The sequence below is a fragment of the Glycine soja genome, chromosome 7 (assembly GCF_004193775.1).
Source record: "Glycine soja cultivar W05 chromosome 7, ASM419377v2, whole genome shotgun sequence".
Lineage (NCBI taxonomy): Eukaryota > Viridiplantae > Streptophyta > Magnoliopsida > Fabales > Fabaceae > Glycine > Glycine soja.
Window position 1 is genome coordinate 39,040,494 of NC_041008.1, and position 18,208 is coordinate 39,058,701.

At 32.4% G+C, this 18,208-nt stretch overlaps 2 protein-coding genes and 1 long non-coding RNA gene across 3 annotated transcripts; 2 read left to right on the top strand and 1 right to left on the bottom strand.

Moving 5' to 3' along the window:
- Nucleotides 1-6,500: 6,500 nt before the first annotated feature.
- On the top strand, nt 6,501-7,852 carry LOC114419577. Its single transcript, XR_003668266.1, has 2 exons — nt 6,501-6,598; nt 6,965-7,852. It is a non-coding gene; the product is annotated as an uncharacterized LOC114419577 (long non-coding RNA).
- Nucleotides 7,853-10,498: 2,646 nt separating this feature from the next.
- LOC114419576 (ubiquitin-like) lies at nt 10,499-11,465 on the top strand. The gene has a single exon (XM_028385289.1). The coding sequence runs from the start codon at nt 10,760-10,762 to the stop codon at nt 11,144-11,146; it is 387 nt and encodes a 128-aa protein (XP_028241090.1). The 5' UTR covers nt 10,499-10,759; the 3' UTR covers nt 11,147-11,465.
- A 412-nt stretch (nt 11,466-11,877) lies between these two features.
- LOC114419573 (18.5 kDa class I heat shock protein) lies at nt 11,878-12,786 on the bottom strand. The gene has a single exon (XM_028385285.1). It carries the CDS (start codon nt 12,612-12,614, stop codon nt 12,129-12,131), a length of 486 nt encoding a protein of 161 aa, XP_028241086.1. The 5' UTR covers nt 12,615-12,786; the 3' UTR covers nt 11,878-12,128.
- Nucleotides 12,787-18,208: the final 5,422 nt, after the last annotated feature.

Sequence of the window (18,208 nt, forward strand, 5' to 3'; positions counted from 1 at the left end):
AGTTCTCCTTCATTTGGACTGGATGGATATTGACTATGCTATAAGGAAGGATGAGCCACCGGCTATTACTGAAACTAGCGAACCTGATGCTGTTGATCTTTATGAAAAGTGGGAGAGATCTAATCGTCTCTCCGTTATGTTCATAAAAACCAACATATCAGCTAGTATCTGGGGTTCAGTTGACCAGCATGATAAGGTCAGAGATCTGTTGAAAGCCATTGATGAACAGTTTACGACCTCTGAGAAGTCGCTTGCTAGCACACTCATTATGCAATTCTCTTCCATTAAGCTTACTGGAACGAGAGGTGTGCGTGAACATATCATGCGCTTAAGGGACATAGTGGCTCAGTTGAGAACCCTGAAAGTTACCATGTCTAAATCCTTCCTGGTACATTTCATTTTGTGCACCCTACCTCAACAGTATACACACACTTCAAAATCTCCTACAACACACATAAGGATAAATGGTCTATTAATGAATTGATGACCATGTGTGTTCAAAAAGAGGAGAGATTGATAATGGAAGAGGGTGAGAAGGTAAATTTGACTACTTCTACTTCTGGAAAGGATAGGAAGAAGTCTGTAGGCACCAATAAAGGAAGGATTCCGACTCAACCAACAATTAAAAAGGAGTCAAAGTGTTTCTTCTGTAAAAAGAAAGGACACATGAAGAAGGACTGCCTCAAATTTAAAAGTTGGTTTGAGAAGAAAGGTACACCATTTACCTTCGTTTGTTATGAATCTAATATGATTAATGTGAATCATAATACATGGTGGATTGACTCTGGTTCTACAATCCATGTTTCTAATACCTTGCAGGGTATCGAAAGCCTAAGGAAGCTAGTGGGAAGTGAGCAGTGCATCTACTCAGGAAGTAGGATGAGCTCGCATGTAGAGGCCATTGGAATGTGCGTCTTAGTTTTAAGTAGTGGCTTTAAATTACATTTGGAGAAAGTTTTTTATGTTCCTAGTTTCTGTAAAAACTTAATTTATGCTTCTAAACTTGCACCTTTAGGATTTTATTTTAATTTTACAGACTTTGGTTTTAATTTACTAAATAAATATGAAATTATTGGTTGTGGTCAATTGGTTGATGGTCTTTATTCGATTGAATTGAAAAACGACGCTACTTCTATGCACGTTTCTGTTGGGTTAAAACGATGTATTGTGAATGAAGAATCCTCTATGTTGTGGCACCGGAGATTAGGACATATCTCTATTGAGAGAATCAAGTGATTAGTAAATGAAGGAGTACTTAGTACTTTGGATTTCGCTGATTTTGAGACTTGTGTAGATTGCATTAAGGGTAAGTAAACTAACAAGTCTAAAAAGGGTGCAAAGAGGAGTTCTAATTTATTAGAAATCATACATACAGACATATGTTGTCCAGACATGGATGCAAATAGTCTGAAATACTTCATAACCTTTATAGATGATTATTCACGATATATGTATCTCTACTTACTTCATTCTAAGAATGAAGCTTTAGATGCCTTTAAAGTTTTTAAGGCTGAAGTTGAGAAACAATGTAGAAAACAAATTAAGATCGTGAGATCAGATAGAGGTGGGGAGTATTATGGTAGATACATAGAGGATGGACAAGCACCAGGTTCATTTGCGAAATTTCTTCAAGAACATGGGATTGTTGCCCAATACACTATGCCTGGTTCTCCGAATCAGAATGGTGTGGCAGAACGAAGAAATCAAACCTTATTAGACATGGTGAGAAGCATGAGGAGTAATGTAAAGCTTCCTCAATTTTTGTGGATTGATGCTCTTAAGACGACTGCATATATATTAAATCGAGTTCCAACCAAGACTATCTCAAAGACACCTTTTGAGTTATTCAAGGGTTGGAAACCAAGTTTGTGACATATACGCGTTTGGGGATGCCCGTCTGAAGTAAGAATTTATAATCCACAAGAGAAGAAACTAGATTCTAAGACTATTACTGGGTATTTCATTGGATATGCTGAAAGGTCTAAAGGGTATAGGTTCTATTGTCCATCCCACAACACTAGGATTGTGGAATCAAGGAATGCAAAGTTTCTTGAAAATGACTTAATCAGTGGGAGTGATCAATTTCAGAACATTTCTTCTGAAAGGGATCACTATGAAGCTGAACCTTCTGGGACAAGTAATAGGTTGGTAGTCATTCCCACCCCTCAAGTTAAAATGGGTGTTAGACAAACAGTGATTGAAGTTCCACAAGCTGTTGAAAGTGATCATGTAGATCAAGTTGTTTGTGAGGAACAACATGATGATATTGAACAAACTGGTGAAGAACCAATTGAACAAGTTCCTCAGCAAGATGACCAAACAACATTAAGAAGATCTACTAGAATAAAAAGGACAGCAATTCCTAGTGATTATGTAGTGTACCTACAAGAATCAGACTACAACATTGGAGCCGAAAATGATCCTGAGACGTTTTCACAAGCCATGAGTTCTAAGGAATCAAATTTGTGGTATAATGCTATGAGGGATGAGATGGATTCTATGGCATCTAATCAAGTTTGGGATCTCGTTGAGTTGCCTGTTGGTGTAAAAGCCATCGGATGTAGATGGGTCTTCAAAACAAAGAAAGACTCAGAAGACAACATTGAGAGACATAAGGCAAGACTTGTTGCTAAAGGATTCACTCAAAGAGAAGGAATCGATTACAGAGAGACCTTTTCCCCTGTATCTAAGAAAGACTCTCTTCGAGTAATTTTGGCATTAGTAGCTCATTTTGATCTTGAGCTGCATCAAATGGATGTGAAAACGCCATTCCTGAATGGTGATCTAGAAGAAGAGGTTTACATGAAACAACCTGAGGGATTCTTATCTAGTGTTGGTGAGCACTTAGTCTGCAAGCTTAATAAGTCCATCTATGGATTGAAACAAGCCTCCCGCCAATGGTATTTAAAATTTCATGAGGTCATTTCTTCATTTAGCTTTGAAGAGAATGTCATGGATCACTGTATATACCAGAAGGTTAGTGGGAGTAAGATTTGTTTCCTTGTATTATACGTAGATGACATTCTGCTTGCGACTAATGATAAGGGTCTGCTATATGAGGTGAAACAATTTCTCTCAAAGAACTTTGATATGAAGGATATGGGAAAGGCATCTTATGTCATAGGCATAAAGATCCATAGAGAAAGATCTCGAGGCATTTTAGGCTTGTCTCAAGAAACCTATATCAACAAAGTTTTAGAGAGATTTAATATGAAAGATTGTTCACCAAGTGTAGCTCCCATTGTGAAGGGTGACAAACTTTGTTTGAGTCAATGCCCCAAAAATGATTTTGAGCGGGAACACATGAAAAATATTCCATATGCTTCAGCAGTTGGAAGCCTTATGTATGCTCAGGTTTGCACTAGACCTGATATTGCATTCGTTGTTGGAGTCTTGGGAAGATATCAAAGTAATCCAGGTATTGACCACTGGAAAGCTGCAAAGAAAGTGATGAGATATCTTCAAGGAACAAAGGATTACATGCTCATGTACAAACAAACTGATTGTCTGGAAGTGATTGGCTACTCCGACTCAGACTTTGCTGGTTGCGTTGATTCACGAAGATCAACATCTGGTTATATTTTTAAGTTAGCCAGTGAAGCTGTATCTTGGAGAAGTGCCAAACAAACCTTGACTGCTACTTCCACTATGGAGGCTGAGTTCGTTTCTTGTTTTGAGGCTACCTCGCATGGTGTATGGTTGAAGAGTTTCATATCTAGCCTTAAAGTTGTGGACTCTATTTCTAGGCCATTAAAGTTGTATTGTGACAACTTTGCTGCAGTGTTTATGACTAAAAACAACAAAAGTGGAAGTCGAAGTAAGCACATCAACATCAAGTACTTAGCCATAAGAGAACGTGTTAAAGAAAAGAAAGTGGTCATTGAACACGTCAACACTGAGTTAATGATTGCTGATCCTTTAACTAAAGGCATGCCACCAAAGAATTTTAAGGATCATGTAGTACGAATGAGACTTAGTTCCATGATGTAATTTCATTGTACGTACATTTGTTATTTTCAATGAAACTCTTATTCAGTTAGATATTTTCTCATATGGTTTTGTGCACATATTTATTTATTTCGAGAAAAATCATTCGGTTTAGATATAGAATAAACATATGGTTTATTCATTAAGTTGAGAGCTAGTGTTGAGAGACTTGATATATTGTGGTACATGGAAGATACTACTCATCATCAGAGGATCTATCGCCATGACTCATATATTATGTTTCTTGTTATGGTTGATGTTGGGTTAAATGGACCAAGTGGGAGAATGTTGGAAGTGCACGTTACGTTCACGTTGCACGTTCTTTCTACATTTTATTATTTTGGAAAATTTAATTATTTCTGAATCTGGTCCATTTTCCATCCACATTCAACCCATATCTTTGCAAATATATTTGCAACCACCTTCAGTAACAAATCGTGGGTTCACCAATCAAAACAGAGGTCGGACGGTAGCGAACGATGGCGATGATCGAAAAAGTTGCCAAAAATTCAAAAAAGATCATCAAAGAAGGAGAGAAGGGACCTCATAACACTAGAATGAAAAAATCAAATCGCTTAAAGATGAGGGAAGCAGAGAGGTCCACCGGGGACTATCCTCGGTGGAAAAAGATTTTTGTTATTCCTATACCAAGAATAACCTAAGCTCTAGATATCATATAATAGTGTTAAATTATTGTAATGTTATGTGATGTGTATGATCACCCAACCTTTATTTTATAATGAGTAAATAAAATAATATTAATTATATAGAATCAATCCAATAATAAATAATAATGACACAATCACTAATTACTATCTAATCATAATGGCAGAATAATCTGTAGTCTTAACAATAAGTAAGAAATAAAAAAAGTGAATCATATCAAATGTTTGAGCATATTTCATTAATTATTTTTCCAATCATTTCGCTTCTTACGCATCTATTTCAAAAGAAGAGTAGAAGACCAATATTTTCAAACAACCATGCACAATGAAGCAAGGATTCAACACAATTACAACATACATGTAGAAAGATGGAGTAAAACACAACTTACAATCACCAGAGCGATAAAGAAAAACATTAGAGAAATGTGTGATGTCTTATTCTTGTATGTGAAAAAAAATAATGAAAGAAATGAACAAATGTTGTGTGACCAGGGTTTCGTTTAACTTCGCTCTCATTTATAAATGTTTTATTTATAATTACAAAATTTTAATTACTTGATAAATCAAAGAATTGAGAATAAGAAGTTCGGTAATAAATGTCAAGAAGCAATTATCAAGAGTATCTAGATTAATTCATATGTTAATCTCATGTGGCTAACCCATGCCCACTTATTTTGAAAGGATAAGATGTCATTTTAAGGTTTGTCAATTTTCAATTGAAAAAATGTATAATTACTATTATATAATAATTGGAAAGAAAATAGGATAAAACAAAACTTGAGTCATGATGACATTAGTGTAGAGAATCTATTAGTTTTACTCATCAATATTTTTTATGAGAGACATGACTGATTGTCTTTTATGGGATCTCTCTTTTAAGATTTTTTTTTTTCATTTACAAGAGTCTATTCCAAGATATTATAAGAGACCCAATCTAATACCACTTAAATAAATGACTTGTTAACAATAAGATAAAAGTTATGATACAACATGTACAACAATAAGAAAAAAAATGAAAAATTTTGATTTTCTTAATACATTGTTAAACAATAAAAAGATTTTCTAAAATATGACTTTTAAAGTAATAATATAAAAGTGAATAAACTTATTATACATAATAATAAGAATTGAATGATAATGAAATATTGTCAATATATTTATAAATTAAGCTTAAAAAGATGGAAAAAAATTTAAACATTACACCAATAAACAAATATTTTATTATTTTTGATTTATTTTCTTGTAATAAAAACTTTAAAAACCTTAGCTCACACAAGACACCGTCCCATCTCTACATCTCTACATATGCAAATGCAAAACAATGAAAATGTGAATGTCAAGGGAGATCCTTGGTAAGAAACAAACAAAATGGTGGATTAAAAGAGAAAATAATGAAATGAATTATATAGTCAAGATTTATTGTCTGATAGTTTATTCCCTCTGATATATTCCTATAAAAATTTATTTCGTCTAATATGATATATAAAATTTTAAAATAAAAATTAATTAAATTTTGGTAATCGTATTATTTTGTTTAGTTGAGGCTGCAAATGTTGTATGTGGTTTGCCATGAGGTCAAGTTGAATCAATCAGTGTGGTATATTTTAACTTATTAATCTGAATTAAATAAAAAAAATTAAGTGTAATTTAATTTGGTTTAAATTAATTATAAAATTTGAATTAAATTAAATTAATCTTTTATAATTTAATTTGATTTAATTGTTGATACTCAAGTTGAATCAATCAGTGTTGATACTCATAAGCCAGTTGGCATGTCAACAGGGTTCACTGTCCCAATTCGTTCATGTGTCAAAACCTGATTGGAAGAAGTGTTGTTAGCAGTCGTTTCCATATAAAGCGAAGCCCACACCACAACCATCCTCATTACAAACATTCATTATCATAGCAAAGAAAGAAAACCCTAGCGTGCCGTTTCAACTTTCAAGGTACCTTCTGCTCCTCTTCTCTTTTCAATTAAGATTCCGATTTGTAGGGTTTTAAGCTATTTTTTAATCGATCATCAAATCTGTCTTTCTATTTGATTTTGATTTGGAATTTTTTTATGTGTCTTTGATTTTACCGTCTAAATAATCACGAAACCTGAGATCTGTTTTAAAGCTTTTGTTGATTATTTGGCTTTGTTTCAAATTAATTATTGATTGAAAGGGATCATGGTGTATGTTATGAAGTTTATATAATTTGTCAGATAATTGGGGCAAGTATTGTGTACTTTATAATCGTAAAGTCTCTTGTGTTTTAGACTAGTCAAGATTTATTGTCTAATAGTTTATTCCCTCTGACGGTCCCTGCAGGATGAATTTTTCACTGTTTCATTAAGGTAATACAATTTGTGATTGTGGTTCAGATATTATATGATAATATAAAGTGATCAAGTTGCTATTTATGATAGGCCAAAAGAGAACGTGTTGATGATGTAAGGTTTAATGGTAAGATAAGTATAAATGAAATAAAATTTGAAGTTGGGTGATGAAAATGCGATATTGACTCTCTCATCAATTTATAGTATAAACTGCTTTGAGATTTCAAAGCATGTTTACACTTTTTCTCATTGCAAGGTCTTGGGCATGTGATTAATTTTATATATAAAAACATCATATTACTATAGACTTTCCATAGTTGCATCAAATCACATTGAGAGCAAATAAAATGAATTCAGAGTCAATTTGTGCGTACATTTATATCAACGGTGAGGTCATCTCCGATTCAAGTGCAAGTGCAATTTTCAAAGGTGACAAGACAAAATCAATACTGTTGAATCCAACAATGAAGTTGCGAGACATAATCACCGCAATACAATCATCAATTAGAGATGATGATGTTACATCTATTATTACTGCACTTTGGTATCGTTGTCCTGTATACATATTCAATGGTTGTGTTCAGTATAGGGCAGTTCCAATCATTGATGAAGAAGGTGTTTGGTGCATGTTTCATACATTTACAAATATGACAAGTGTAATATGTATGGAACTTAAAGTTGATGTTCATAATTCATCATCATCTTCTCAAGTTAATGACCTAAACTGGCCAGAGATGGAGCAAAAGCTGGAGAATTCCTTGAAATTAGAATGAATAATGTAACATATTTTGTTGTAGTATTTTTTAATTATTTGTTAGTCTTTATTATGTATTTGGCATTGTTTCATGTTTTTTCGTTGTTATTTAATTTACTTTAATAATATGATCTTTTACTAAACCACAACTGCATTAAGGTGGATGTCAATAATCCATGTGGGCTCGGTAAGGGATGTAGAACAATGCGGTCAAGAGTTATGATGCAAAGAATAAACTTTTGTCTATAATGTGTAGATGCACACTATTCACTCACACACATGCATCGACAACTGCATTAGTGTGAATGTCAATAATTCATGTGGATTCGACGAGCGATGTGGAACAATGTACTCAAGAGTCATGATGCAATGAATAGACTTTTGTATGTGATGTGTGAAGGTGTACACTATTTGATAATTTATCCTAAATCCTAAACTCATAACCCTTCTACCTAATTTATCATAAACTTTAAATTCTCACACTTAACCCTTCTATTTAACCCTTCCCACCTAACTCTGTTACCTAAACCTTCCACAAAATCATCTAGTTAAATTCTCCTACCAAACTTTCTTACCCTAAGTATAATCTCACTATTACACAACACATCACACATTACAACATCCTCACAAAAGTAACCTCTATCTCTGACTCTCATAGTCTTTCCACTCACATTGTTTCACGTAAAGAAATATCAATTGTCGTTCACCACCATGGTTAGATTATAGACGACCTGATTCACGGATTGACGTATTCATGTGTAAATCCTATATTTCTATACATGAGTAGGTCAATTAAGTTAACACAATTGATTCGAAAAATTAACCAACTCAGGAAATTGGAACAGTTGTTCAGTTGTTATATCATGGCTAAACACATTTTATTTCAGCACAATTACATGACAATGACGATCTCGGTGTTCTGGAAATAATTGTCCAAAATCTAGAATTGAATTTCGTCAAATGGTACATTGTTAACGAGCTTATTCCTCAACCATAATCATCGTCTTCACAACCATAAATGTCTCTACAACCATTACCCATTATCGTACAACAACCTTGACTTCAATGATTCAGTGTCTTCATACAACAACCTTGAAACACAGTACACCTTTGAGATTTATACTGCATGCACACAACTATTATCCTAAAATGATTTTTTTTATGCCTAACACACCTCCTTTCACCAACAAAACCATCATCCATCACAATATTTTACAACATCATCCAATCACAACAACCACAAACACAAACATCAAACCCAAACGAAGATCCCATCACTAATGAAGATTTCATCATACGATTTCACAAAGAAGACATGGATGATTTTGGTGAGCATGGGGATCAAAATTTGTTTCATCACAACAATGACCAAAGTGATGTAGAGGGTGTTGCCGTACCAATTTCACCCATGTTGCAATATCACCAACCTAGGCGTCCAATGGAGTTGAACCTCGACCACCTACCACAATACATTGATCACCACCATTTCGTTTAGCAACAAGACCCTGTGCAACTACCATTTGGTGCACTCAAGGTTGGCATGACTTGCGACAAAAAAAGCATAATGTATTTGAGTAATCAAAGAATACAACATCAAAAATCATTTTTATTGTAAAACAATATATTATGACCAGAAAAAATTAAACTTCGTGTGTAAATCACATGAAAATGATTGTACATGGAGTTTAGGTGCATGCAATTCAAAGATGTATAAGAAATAAATTATCAAAGTATCATAGGTCAGCAGATTTGTCTCATGCCAATGCTGAATGGCTTGATCAGTTATCTAAAAAATATTGGGTACAATACTTCGATGAGGGGGGAATGTTGGGAACATAGTTGGTCAATTCCATGTTCAAAGACACAAGATATTTGTTGGTGTAAACGTTGGTTGAGGAGATATGAAGACCGTGAAACTTGTTGCTATTAGAGGCTGATAAACTCAGACAATGATTAACTCTGGCTCGCCATTAAAATGGACAAAGAAATTGAATGAGATACTAAAAAAAAGGTGAAATCTGCGAACAAGGACATAATAGAAAAAATTGTCCCAACATATTTTCATCTACAACTTTTCCTTAAATATTATTATTCATGTAGTATTTTACTTATGATGTATTCTGGTATAAATAAATTATTAAACCAAAAATGCTACTATTTTTTAAATTAAATAATATAAATAAAAAATTAATTTAATTTAATAAAATAATATTTAAAAAAAAACCAATACAGAAGTCGGTTGGCTCAACCCGACTTCTTAACTAAAAAAAAGTAACAAAGGTGAAAAGTCGAATCTTGAAAACAAGATTTCTCAAAAGATAATCTAATTCGAAAATTAAATTGAAAACTAGTGTTGATTGGTACTTATTTGGAGAAAAGTATTATAGACAGAAAAAAAATTCCTATTTTCCTATTCTGTTTTGGATATCCATGTGATTGATTTATTTATGGGAATCGAGTTGCCAAGGCCTCGTATTATCATTTTTTTTGTCCCGGCTTTAGTTCTGTTTTTGTAACTTGGTTTGTTTCGTTGGTATATTGTTTTGGAGGGTTTGATAAACTAGTTTCCAATTTTTTAAGCTGTAAATATAATTGACAATGTTGGATAATTTTGCTTTCAGTCCTCTGATTTGTGTTGTCTTTCCATTCTCTGTCCTTGGACATTTTAATTGTTATGATTAAGAATTGGTGACTGATTCATTTATTTTGTTGACTGTAATGTACGATGTGGATGCAGCTTGAGGAAGGACGTACCCTTGCTGATTACAACATCCAAAAGGAGTCCACTCTCCACTTGGTTCTCCGTCTCCGTGGTGGGATGCAAATCTTTGTCAAGACCTTGACTGGAAAGACAATCACCCTTGAGGTGGAAAGCTTAACGTCAAAGCTAAAGTTCAGGACAAAGAGGGTATCCCACCAGACCAGCAGAGGCTCATTTTTGCTGGAAAACAGCTTCAAGATGGTCGAACATTGGCAGATTACAACATCCAGAAATAGTCAACACTCCACCTTGTCTTGCCACTCCGTGGTGGCATGCAGATTTTTGTGAAGACCCTTACCGGAAAGACAATTACTCTGGAGGTAGAGAGCTCAGACACAATTGACAATGTAAAGGCAAAGATCCAAGACAAGGAGGGTATTCCTCCAGACCAGCAAAGGTTGATTTTTGCTGGGAAGCAGCTTGAAGATGGTCTAATACAATATTCAGAGTCTACCCTTCACCTTGTCCTTCGTCTGAGAGGAGGAATGCAGATCTTTGTGAAGACTTTGATAGGTAAATCTGTCACCTTGGAGGTTGAAAGTTCAGACACAATTGATAATGTCAAAGCAAAATTCCAGGACAAGGAGGGAATCCTACCAGACCAGCGGAGGGTTGATCTTTGCTGGGAAGCAATTGGAGGATGGAAGGACACTTGCTGACTAAAACATTCTGAAAGAGTCTACTCTTCACCTTGTGCTGCGTCTTCGTGGTGGGTTTTAAGTTTGAGCAATGGTCTGCAGGTCCTTATTTAGTGGGAACTGAAGTATTTGAAAGTCTATAATCTGGTCTTTTTTTTTTTTTTTTTTATGTTCCTGAACTTTGTGTGTGTGCATCTCGGGTACATTAGCTGACCTTGAAAAGCTATGAATATGGACAATTTGCTATCATGTTTGATGAATTTAGTACTTCCAATATCTTTGTTTTAGCAACAAATTTGTCTAGTTATGTTTTAGCAGTGGATCTATTTTTCTTAACATCTTTTTCATTACTTGTGCCGGAAATAAGCTGACAGCTTTGGAAGTAGGATTAAGTTTCACATAAATTTCATCCTTTTTAAACCCAAGGGACTTCTGCATTTGTGCCATTCCATGCATCATTTGATCAGCTTGGACACTGAGAAATTGAAGTGGTTAGTTAAACGGCTTAAAAGCTACCAAACTTTTTAATTCTTGTTTTAAATTGAGATGAAACTTTAAGCTTCATGTTGTCCTTGGTGGAAGGATAACCGTGCCGAGCAGAGCAGCGAGTGTGTAACGTAGATTAGAAGTTCATTGGGAAGAGAATGTGTGTACAAACCCGTGCAAATTATCACAAGCAACTTCATCAAGAAGTTTTTATTGAGTCGAACTAGATATATCCTCAAAAAATTAATTGTTAATTGCCACTCATATTACCATAATACATTCTGCAGCTTAAAATTTGTTCTCAGCAAGCAGAAAAAAAACATTTAGCTTCTCCATTGCAAAGTTTCATGCGCTACATTAAAATTCACACATAACATCTCACCAACGCACGACAACGACTTATTTCTTTATACAATCACAACTCCCACTACATTTTTCCCACGCATATCACTCACATTAGAACAAAGAAAAACACAAAATTTAAAACATAAAAGACCAAACATCAATTTGCTTTTGCTTAACCAGAGATTTCTATGGCCTTAACATCAGGCTTCTTAACCTCTTCCTTGGGAACAGTGACAGTAAGAACCCCATTTTCCATAGAAGCCTTCACTTGCTCCACTTTAGCGTTCTCCGGCAATCTGAACCTTCTCATGAACTTGCCACTGCTACGCTCCACTCGATGCCACGTGTCGTTCTTATCTTCCTTCTCAACGTTCCTCTCTCCGCTTATCTGAAGAACCTTATCGTCTTCAATCTGCACCTTCACTTCCTCCTTCTTCAGTCCTGGAATATCTGCCTTGAACACGTGCGCCTCTGGGGTCTCCTTCCAGTCCACACGGGTGCTCACAAATGCTGAATTTTCCCGAGAAAATTCAGGGAAGGAAGCTGAAGAAAGCGTATTTGGGAAAGGAAAATCCTTGAAGGGATCCCACACGTCCAGTGAGAAAGGATCGAACACATTGTTTCTCCGGCCACCGAAGAAGTTTGGGATTAGAGACATTTTATCTCTTGGGGGGAATTTGGGAACTCTGAGCAATGAAATTGGTGTCTTTGAGAATTTAGCTGTAACACAATGCGAGAAAACACGAGCAGTAGGATACTTATATGAAGTGGAGGAAGAATCCTGTGTTTTCCAGAAAATTCTGTTTCCTCAATTACCCCTGTCTCTGAAAATCCCAAGTTCTAGAGCTTTCTACAGAAAACCAGGGGCCCTAACTTTTTTTTTTTTTTAAATAATGTTAATTACATTTTATTTTTTTTATTAATTAAGTTTTTAACTTCTTAATTTTTTTATATTATAATTTTTAGTCCTTTAATTTTTAATAATTTTTAATTCTCCATTAAGTTTCAAATAATATTTTTAGTCTTTTTATTTTTTATTTATTTTTAGTCTCTTATTTCTCAAAACTAGTCTTAAATATAAAATAAAACTAAAAATTAATAAAATAAAAATTAATTTTGAACAATACAAATATACAAGGGACTAAATATATATTTTTTTAAAAAGACAAAAATTATTGACTAAAAATTAATGTAAAACTAAAAATTAAAGAATTAAAAATTAACCATTATTTCTTCCAATGATATGTTTTGGTTGGAGGAAAGAAAATAGAGATAAAAGAAGGGCAAAACTTACATAGAGTTAAGTGGTACTGTTTTTACTATTGCCCAGTTATTGTTTGACAACTAGATTATTTTTTTTCCATGTTACATAGTGCAGCTCAATAGATAAACGTGCTCCGTTACGACCTTACCTCTTCTAACTCTCCGACAATCTCTCCCAAATTTTTTGCCGAAAAACAGTGTTGATTTAGTTACTCGATTTTCCGCTAAAATTTGTTTCACTTTTCTTTTTCATGTTTTAGTGAAAAAAGTGTTGATTCAATTTTAATCTCTTGCTGAATTTTGCTTCTCCTTTCTCTTCTATCTGCTCATGTAACTTAGAGAGAATATTTAATCTCAAACACCTATTACATACACACTTAGATATATATATAAAAAAGGGTGATTAATGACCCTGAATTTGGATTCTAATGGTAGGTATAGAAAATTCGTTTAATAAATTCTTCTGTTTTTTCTTCTTACAAATTCCTCCCTTATAATGTGTCTTTTTTTAAAATTGAATATTGCTTGTCTAATCGTGTAAGCAATTTTTATATAAATATTTTTTGTTATATTACTTTAATGATATGTTTATGGAATCATGAGTTGCATTGCACTTCATGAATTAAAAGTGTAGCATTCAAAACTTCTTATGGTTGAAACCGAGAAAGTGTGTTATTTGGTGCAACGCTATTATACGATGAAACCGATGAATCATTTTAGGTGGTTGTTTAAAACTTAACTCAAGGCTATGTGTGGAAAAAGGCCAAACACAACTTTCACAGATCAAGATCCTACAATGGCAAAAGCAATTACAAAAGGTTTTTCTTGAATCCTATCGTCGTTTATGCTCATGCATTTATTTCAAAATGCACTTAAGAATGTTAATCATGTCTTAAAGAGATCGGATTCCTTTTGTAGAGAATTCCAAAATTGCATTTATGGCTTTGAGTATGAGAATGACTATCTAAATGATTGGAATTCACTACTTAAAAAATATGAGTTTCATCAAAATAAATGGATGCAAGATTTCTTTAAGAAAGAAAGATAGACTTCATTACATTACAGTAACAATCCATTACAACATGACACATTTTTTTAAGCTGTGTTGTTGTTGTAACGCCCTTCATTCCACAGTAACAATCCATAATAAAAATTTACTTTTAAAAAAACATTCATAAAATAAGAATTTAGAAATTTCAATGATTTGAAATATTTTAAATATTATAAATAAATAAGTTCTTATATAAATAAATAATTTTATTTTTAAATATGGACATCTATAAAGTTTAACTAATAAGGAATTAAATCTTTAATTTTCTCCTATTTTAAAAGCTTCTTCCTCAAACTCTGAGAACAATACTTTTAATGAAATAAGAATCTCAAAGAATAAAACAAGTTTTAAAAGAGTTCATAAATAATATTGTTCTCAGTCAATGAGATAATCGAAAAAATTTAACTATAATATCCACAAAATTAAATTAAAAATAATATATATATATATATATATATATATATATATATATATATATATATATATATATATATATATATATATAGACACACACACTTATAAACAACCACAAATTATTCACATAACATAATAACACTTCAATAAATGAACACAAATACTTTATTGCATTCAATTCTTGAACAAATAAACAAATATCACAGTATAACTCAGTGATCCCTAGAATCACTAAATTTGACTTTTTGGTTCTCAAAACTAGTGTGAATCTTAGATTTTTCATAGGATCTATATGAGTTCATATTTATACAATGACATCTTATTGTCTTCCCCATCATAAATGAATTTATCCAGAATCTCTTCTCCATCCAAATGAAGGAATCTATTATCTCATTCCCATCTCAAATGGAGGTAACTGATGCATATTTAATTCTCAAAATAAAATATATATTGCCACTACTTCCTAGAAGATGACGATCAATTCACACATAATTACAAAACATCATTACAAATAACTACCAACTAAAAATTCTAATTTCATACACACTAATAACTCACAAAGACATGCCCAAAAATATAATATCATATAACTCAATTAATAATTAACTATGAAATAAAACACACCCACATATCAAATTATACTTTAGTTGATATATATGATAGCTTAACACAAAACTCAAGATGCCGATTTATGAATTTTCAAATAAATTCCAAGATTCAATAGGTTCCAAGATTCAATAGGCAACCAATGAAGATTTATACATTGCAAGACCCTTTTTTTTTTGTAAAATTAAATTAAAACCCATACATAGTAAAAATTATATGTTTGTGTGATTATATCATACACTTAAATAATTTCATACAATAATACCATGAGACCTAAATTTTACAATCATCACAAGGATTAATTCATGCAAGGATCAATGTATCAATTTATTGATTTATGACTAGTAAACTCAAGAAGATGCATTTCCAAAAAACTATATCATAGAAGTTTAGAAAAATGTTATTTTAATCGCCTCTTGAAGCACATAGTAATTCACACCTTCTTTGCTTATTATTCATCTTTTCCATTTAGTGGATCAATAAGATTCTCTTTGTTTCTTCTTTCTTCTCAATCTTATATGATCTACTAATTTTCTATTTATTGAGAGAGTCTGATTATGAAATTTTAGGAGAAGGGAATTATTTATCCTCATATAATACAAGAGTCTATAATTTAAGATTGGATCACATGAGGTATATTCTAAATAGATTTGGCTAATCAATTTTTTCTTTATCTTTTCTACTTTATTATTTAGATTTATCTAATTATTAACATTATCTAATATTTTATTTTCTTTTAAGATATATTAATATAAAACATGATAAGATTTAAACCGTTCTTAATTATCACAAATTTAAATATAACAAATATTTTATCCAAACTAGATATACAATGTTATAATAATAATTTTTTAATCTTTTTTAATAGAATATGAAGATGTCACACTTTTTTTTATAATTATTAAATAACCTCAACAATTCTTATATCAACCACCTAATTTTTATTATTGATAAAATAATTATTTAATTTAATAAATTTTAAATATTATCCAAAATAATCATATATTTTTTAATTCTATTATATCATAATACAAGCATATATATATATATATATATATTATCATAGTTATTTTAGTTCAAACAAATTTTTATTCTAATAATTTTTAAACTAAAACTAATAACAATTGTTCTATTAAAATGGTAGGATATTACAGTTACAACAACACAATTAAGTGAGAGTTTCAATGATCGTTTAAGGCTTTACATGAAACCGACATATAATGTGTTGAAATTTTTCAGAAACTTTGATAGGTTACTAGATGATATGCGATACGAGGAGATAGAGTCTAACTATGAGATGAGCCAGAAAATGCCATCGAGTATGAATATCATGTTACTGGAAATTGCAAGAGATGTGTACACTCCTGCAATTTTTTCTCTAGTTCCTGGAGAATATGAAAAATCTTACAATCTTGTTTTAAATAGTTGCACTCAAAACTTGCAAGTCTATGAATATGAGGTGTGTTTGTTTGGGGATGTGAGACAACATAAAGTTATTTTCAACTCTGAAGATCAAAGTGTTGAATGTAGCGTCAACTTTTCCATTTGTGGGTATCCTTTGTTGTCATGCTCTTCGAGTACTCAAACATTTGAATATAATTGTTATTCATTCAAAATATATTCTTAAGAGGTGGACTAAGCATGCTCAAAGTGGATGTGTTTTAGACAATAAGGGACAAATTATCAAAGAAGATCCAAAGTTAGTTGTCTCAAATCACTTGAAGGATTTGTGTCATGCTAGTGAAAATATCAAGTAAGGCTGCTGAATGTGAAGAGGCTACAATATTTCTTGCAAGAAAACTGGTGGAACTTGACATTGAAGTTAACAATATCTTAAATAAGAGATCTTCCACGTCAACTTCAGCTCTTGGTGACGCAAATTGTCAAAATAATGAAGTCAGTGCATATGACACAACCATTGGTGTTTCCCGAGTCAAGGGTATAAAAAAGAAGGAAGGTGTGTCTTGGGTAAAAGGTAGACCAAAAAGTTGTGTGAAGAAAACATGTAAAAAAGGCAAAGACACTCACAAGTATAGTCCCATGAGGCAACAAATTTCTCTGACCATGTCAATTCCAATTACACAGGTACATGAGAATGAGAACTCATCTTGATGATATTACAGTTATATGATTTTGTTTAGTCTTTCATGTATTCTATTTGATATTTATTGATGTATGTGCAGAAAATGCCACTTCTACATGGATTTCAAGATCCAGAGACAATTGGTATTAATATGACACATGTTAGATGAATCACTTTATGTAAAAAAGGCAAAGACACTTACTTTTGATATTGTTTGCTGCTGAGATTAAATCTTACTTTCATTTTTTTGTCCGTGTTTTTTCACCAAATGTAGTTAATGAGTAAAAATCAGGAAAATGGAGAGCACATGGAAGAACTTTGTCTTTCTATGTATACTCATCAAGGACAAGTGCATTTGAAGGAAAATATTGAAAAATGTCCAAGTCCTGTTCTTCAAACAACAAATGTTCCTGGGAGGAACACAGTTGGGTTCAAGTAGTAGATTTGACATTACTAAGCCACAAATTTCTCATTTTGGTTTTGTTTCAATTTCTCTTTATTTTGTTTTCATGATGAAGCTTTCAGTCAAATAGCAGTGGAATTGATGCTTAAACATTAATGTTAAATTTAATAGTTTCAAAATATTTTTCAGCTTAGATTGTCACTCTTGTGAATGTTGATTTCCCTTTCTATATATATTAGAATACTTTTTAAATAAGTTATTGTTAAATTTTTTGTTTGCTGATTATATTTCTACTGTATAGAAGTCCCCTGCACGCATACAAGTTTAGTTTCAGAGTGTCATTGTGTACAATTTCGCTGCACGTATATAATTCATATATGATATCTGATTCAAATAAAAAAAAAACAATTAGCCAGGTGGAAAGTTAATTGG

Excerpts from the sequence above, each read along its gene's own strand:
- LOC114419576 (XM_028385289.1), top strand. The coding sequence starts at position 10,760 with ATGCAGATTTTTGTGAAGACCCTTACCGGAAAGACAATTACTCTGGAG.
- LOC114419573 (XM_028385285.1), bottom strand. The coding sequence starts at position 12,614 with ATGTCTCTAATCCCAAACTTCTTCGGTGGCCGGAGAAACAATGTGTTC.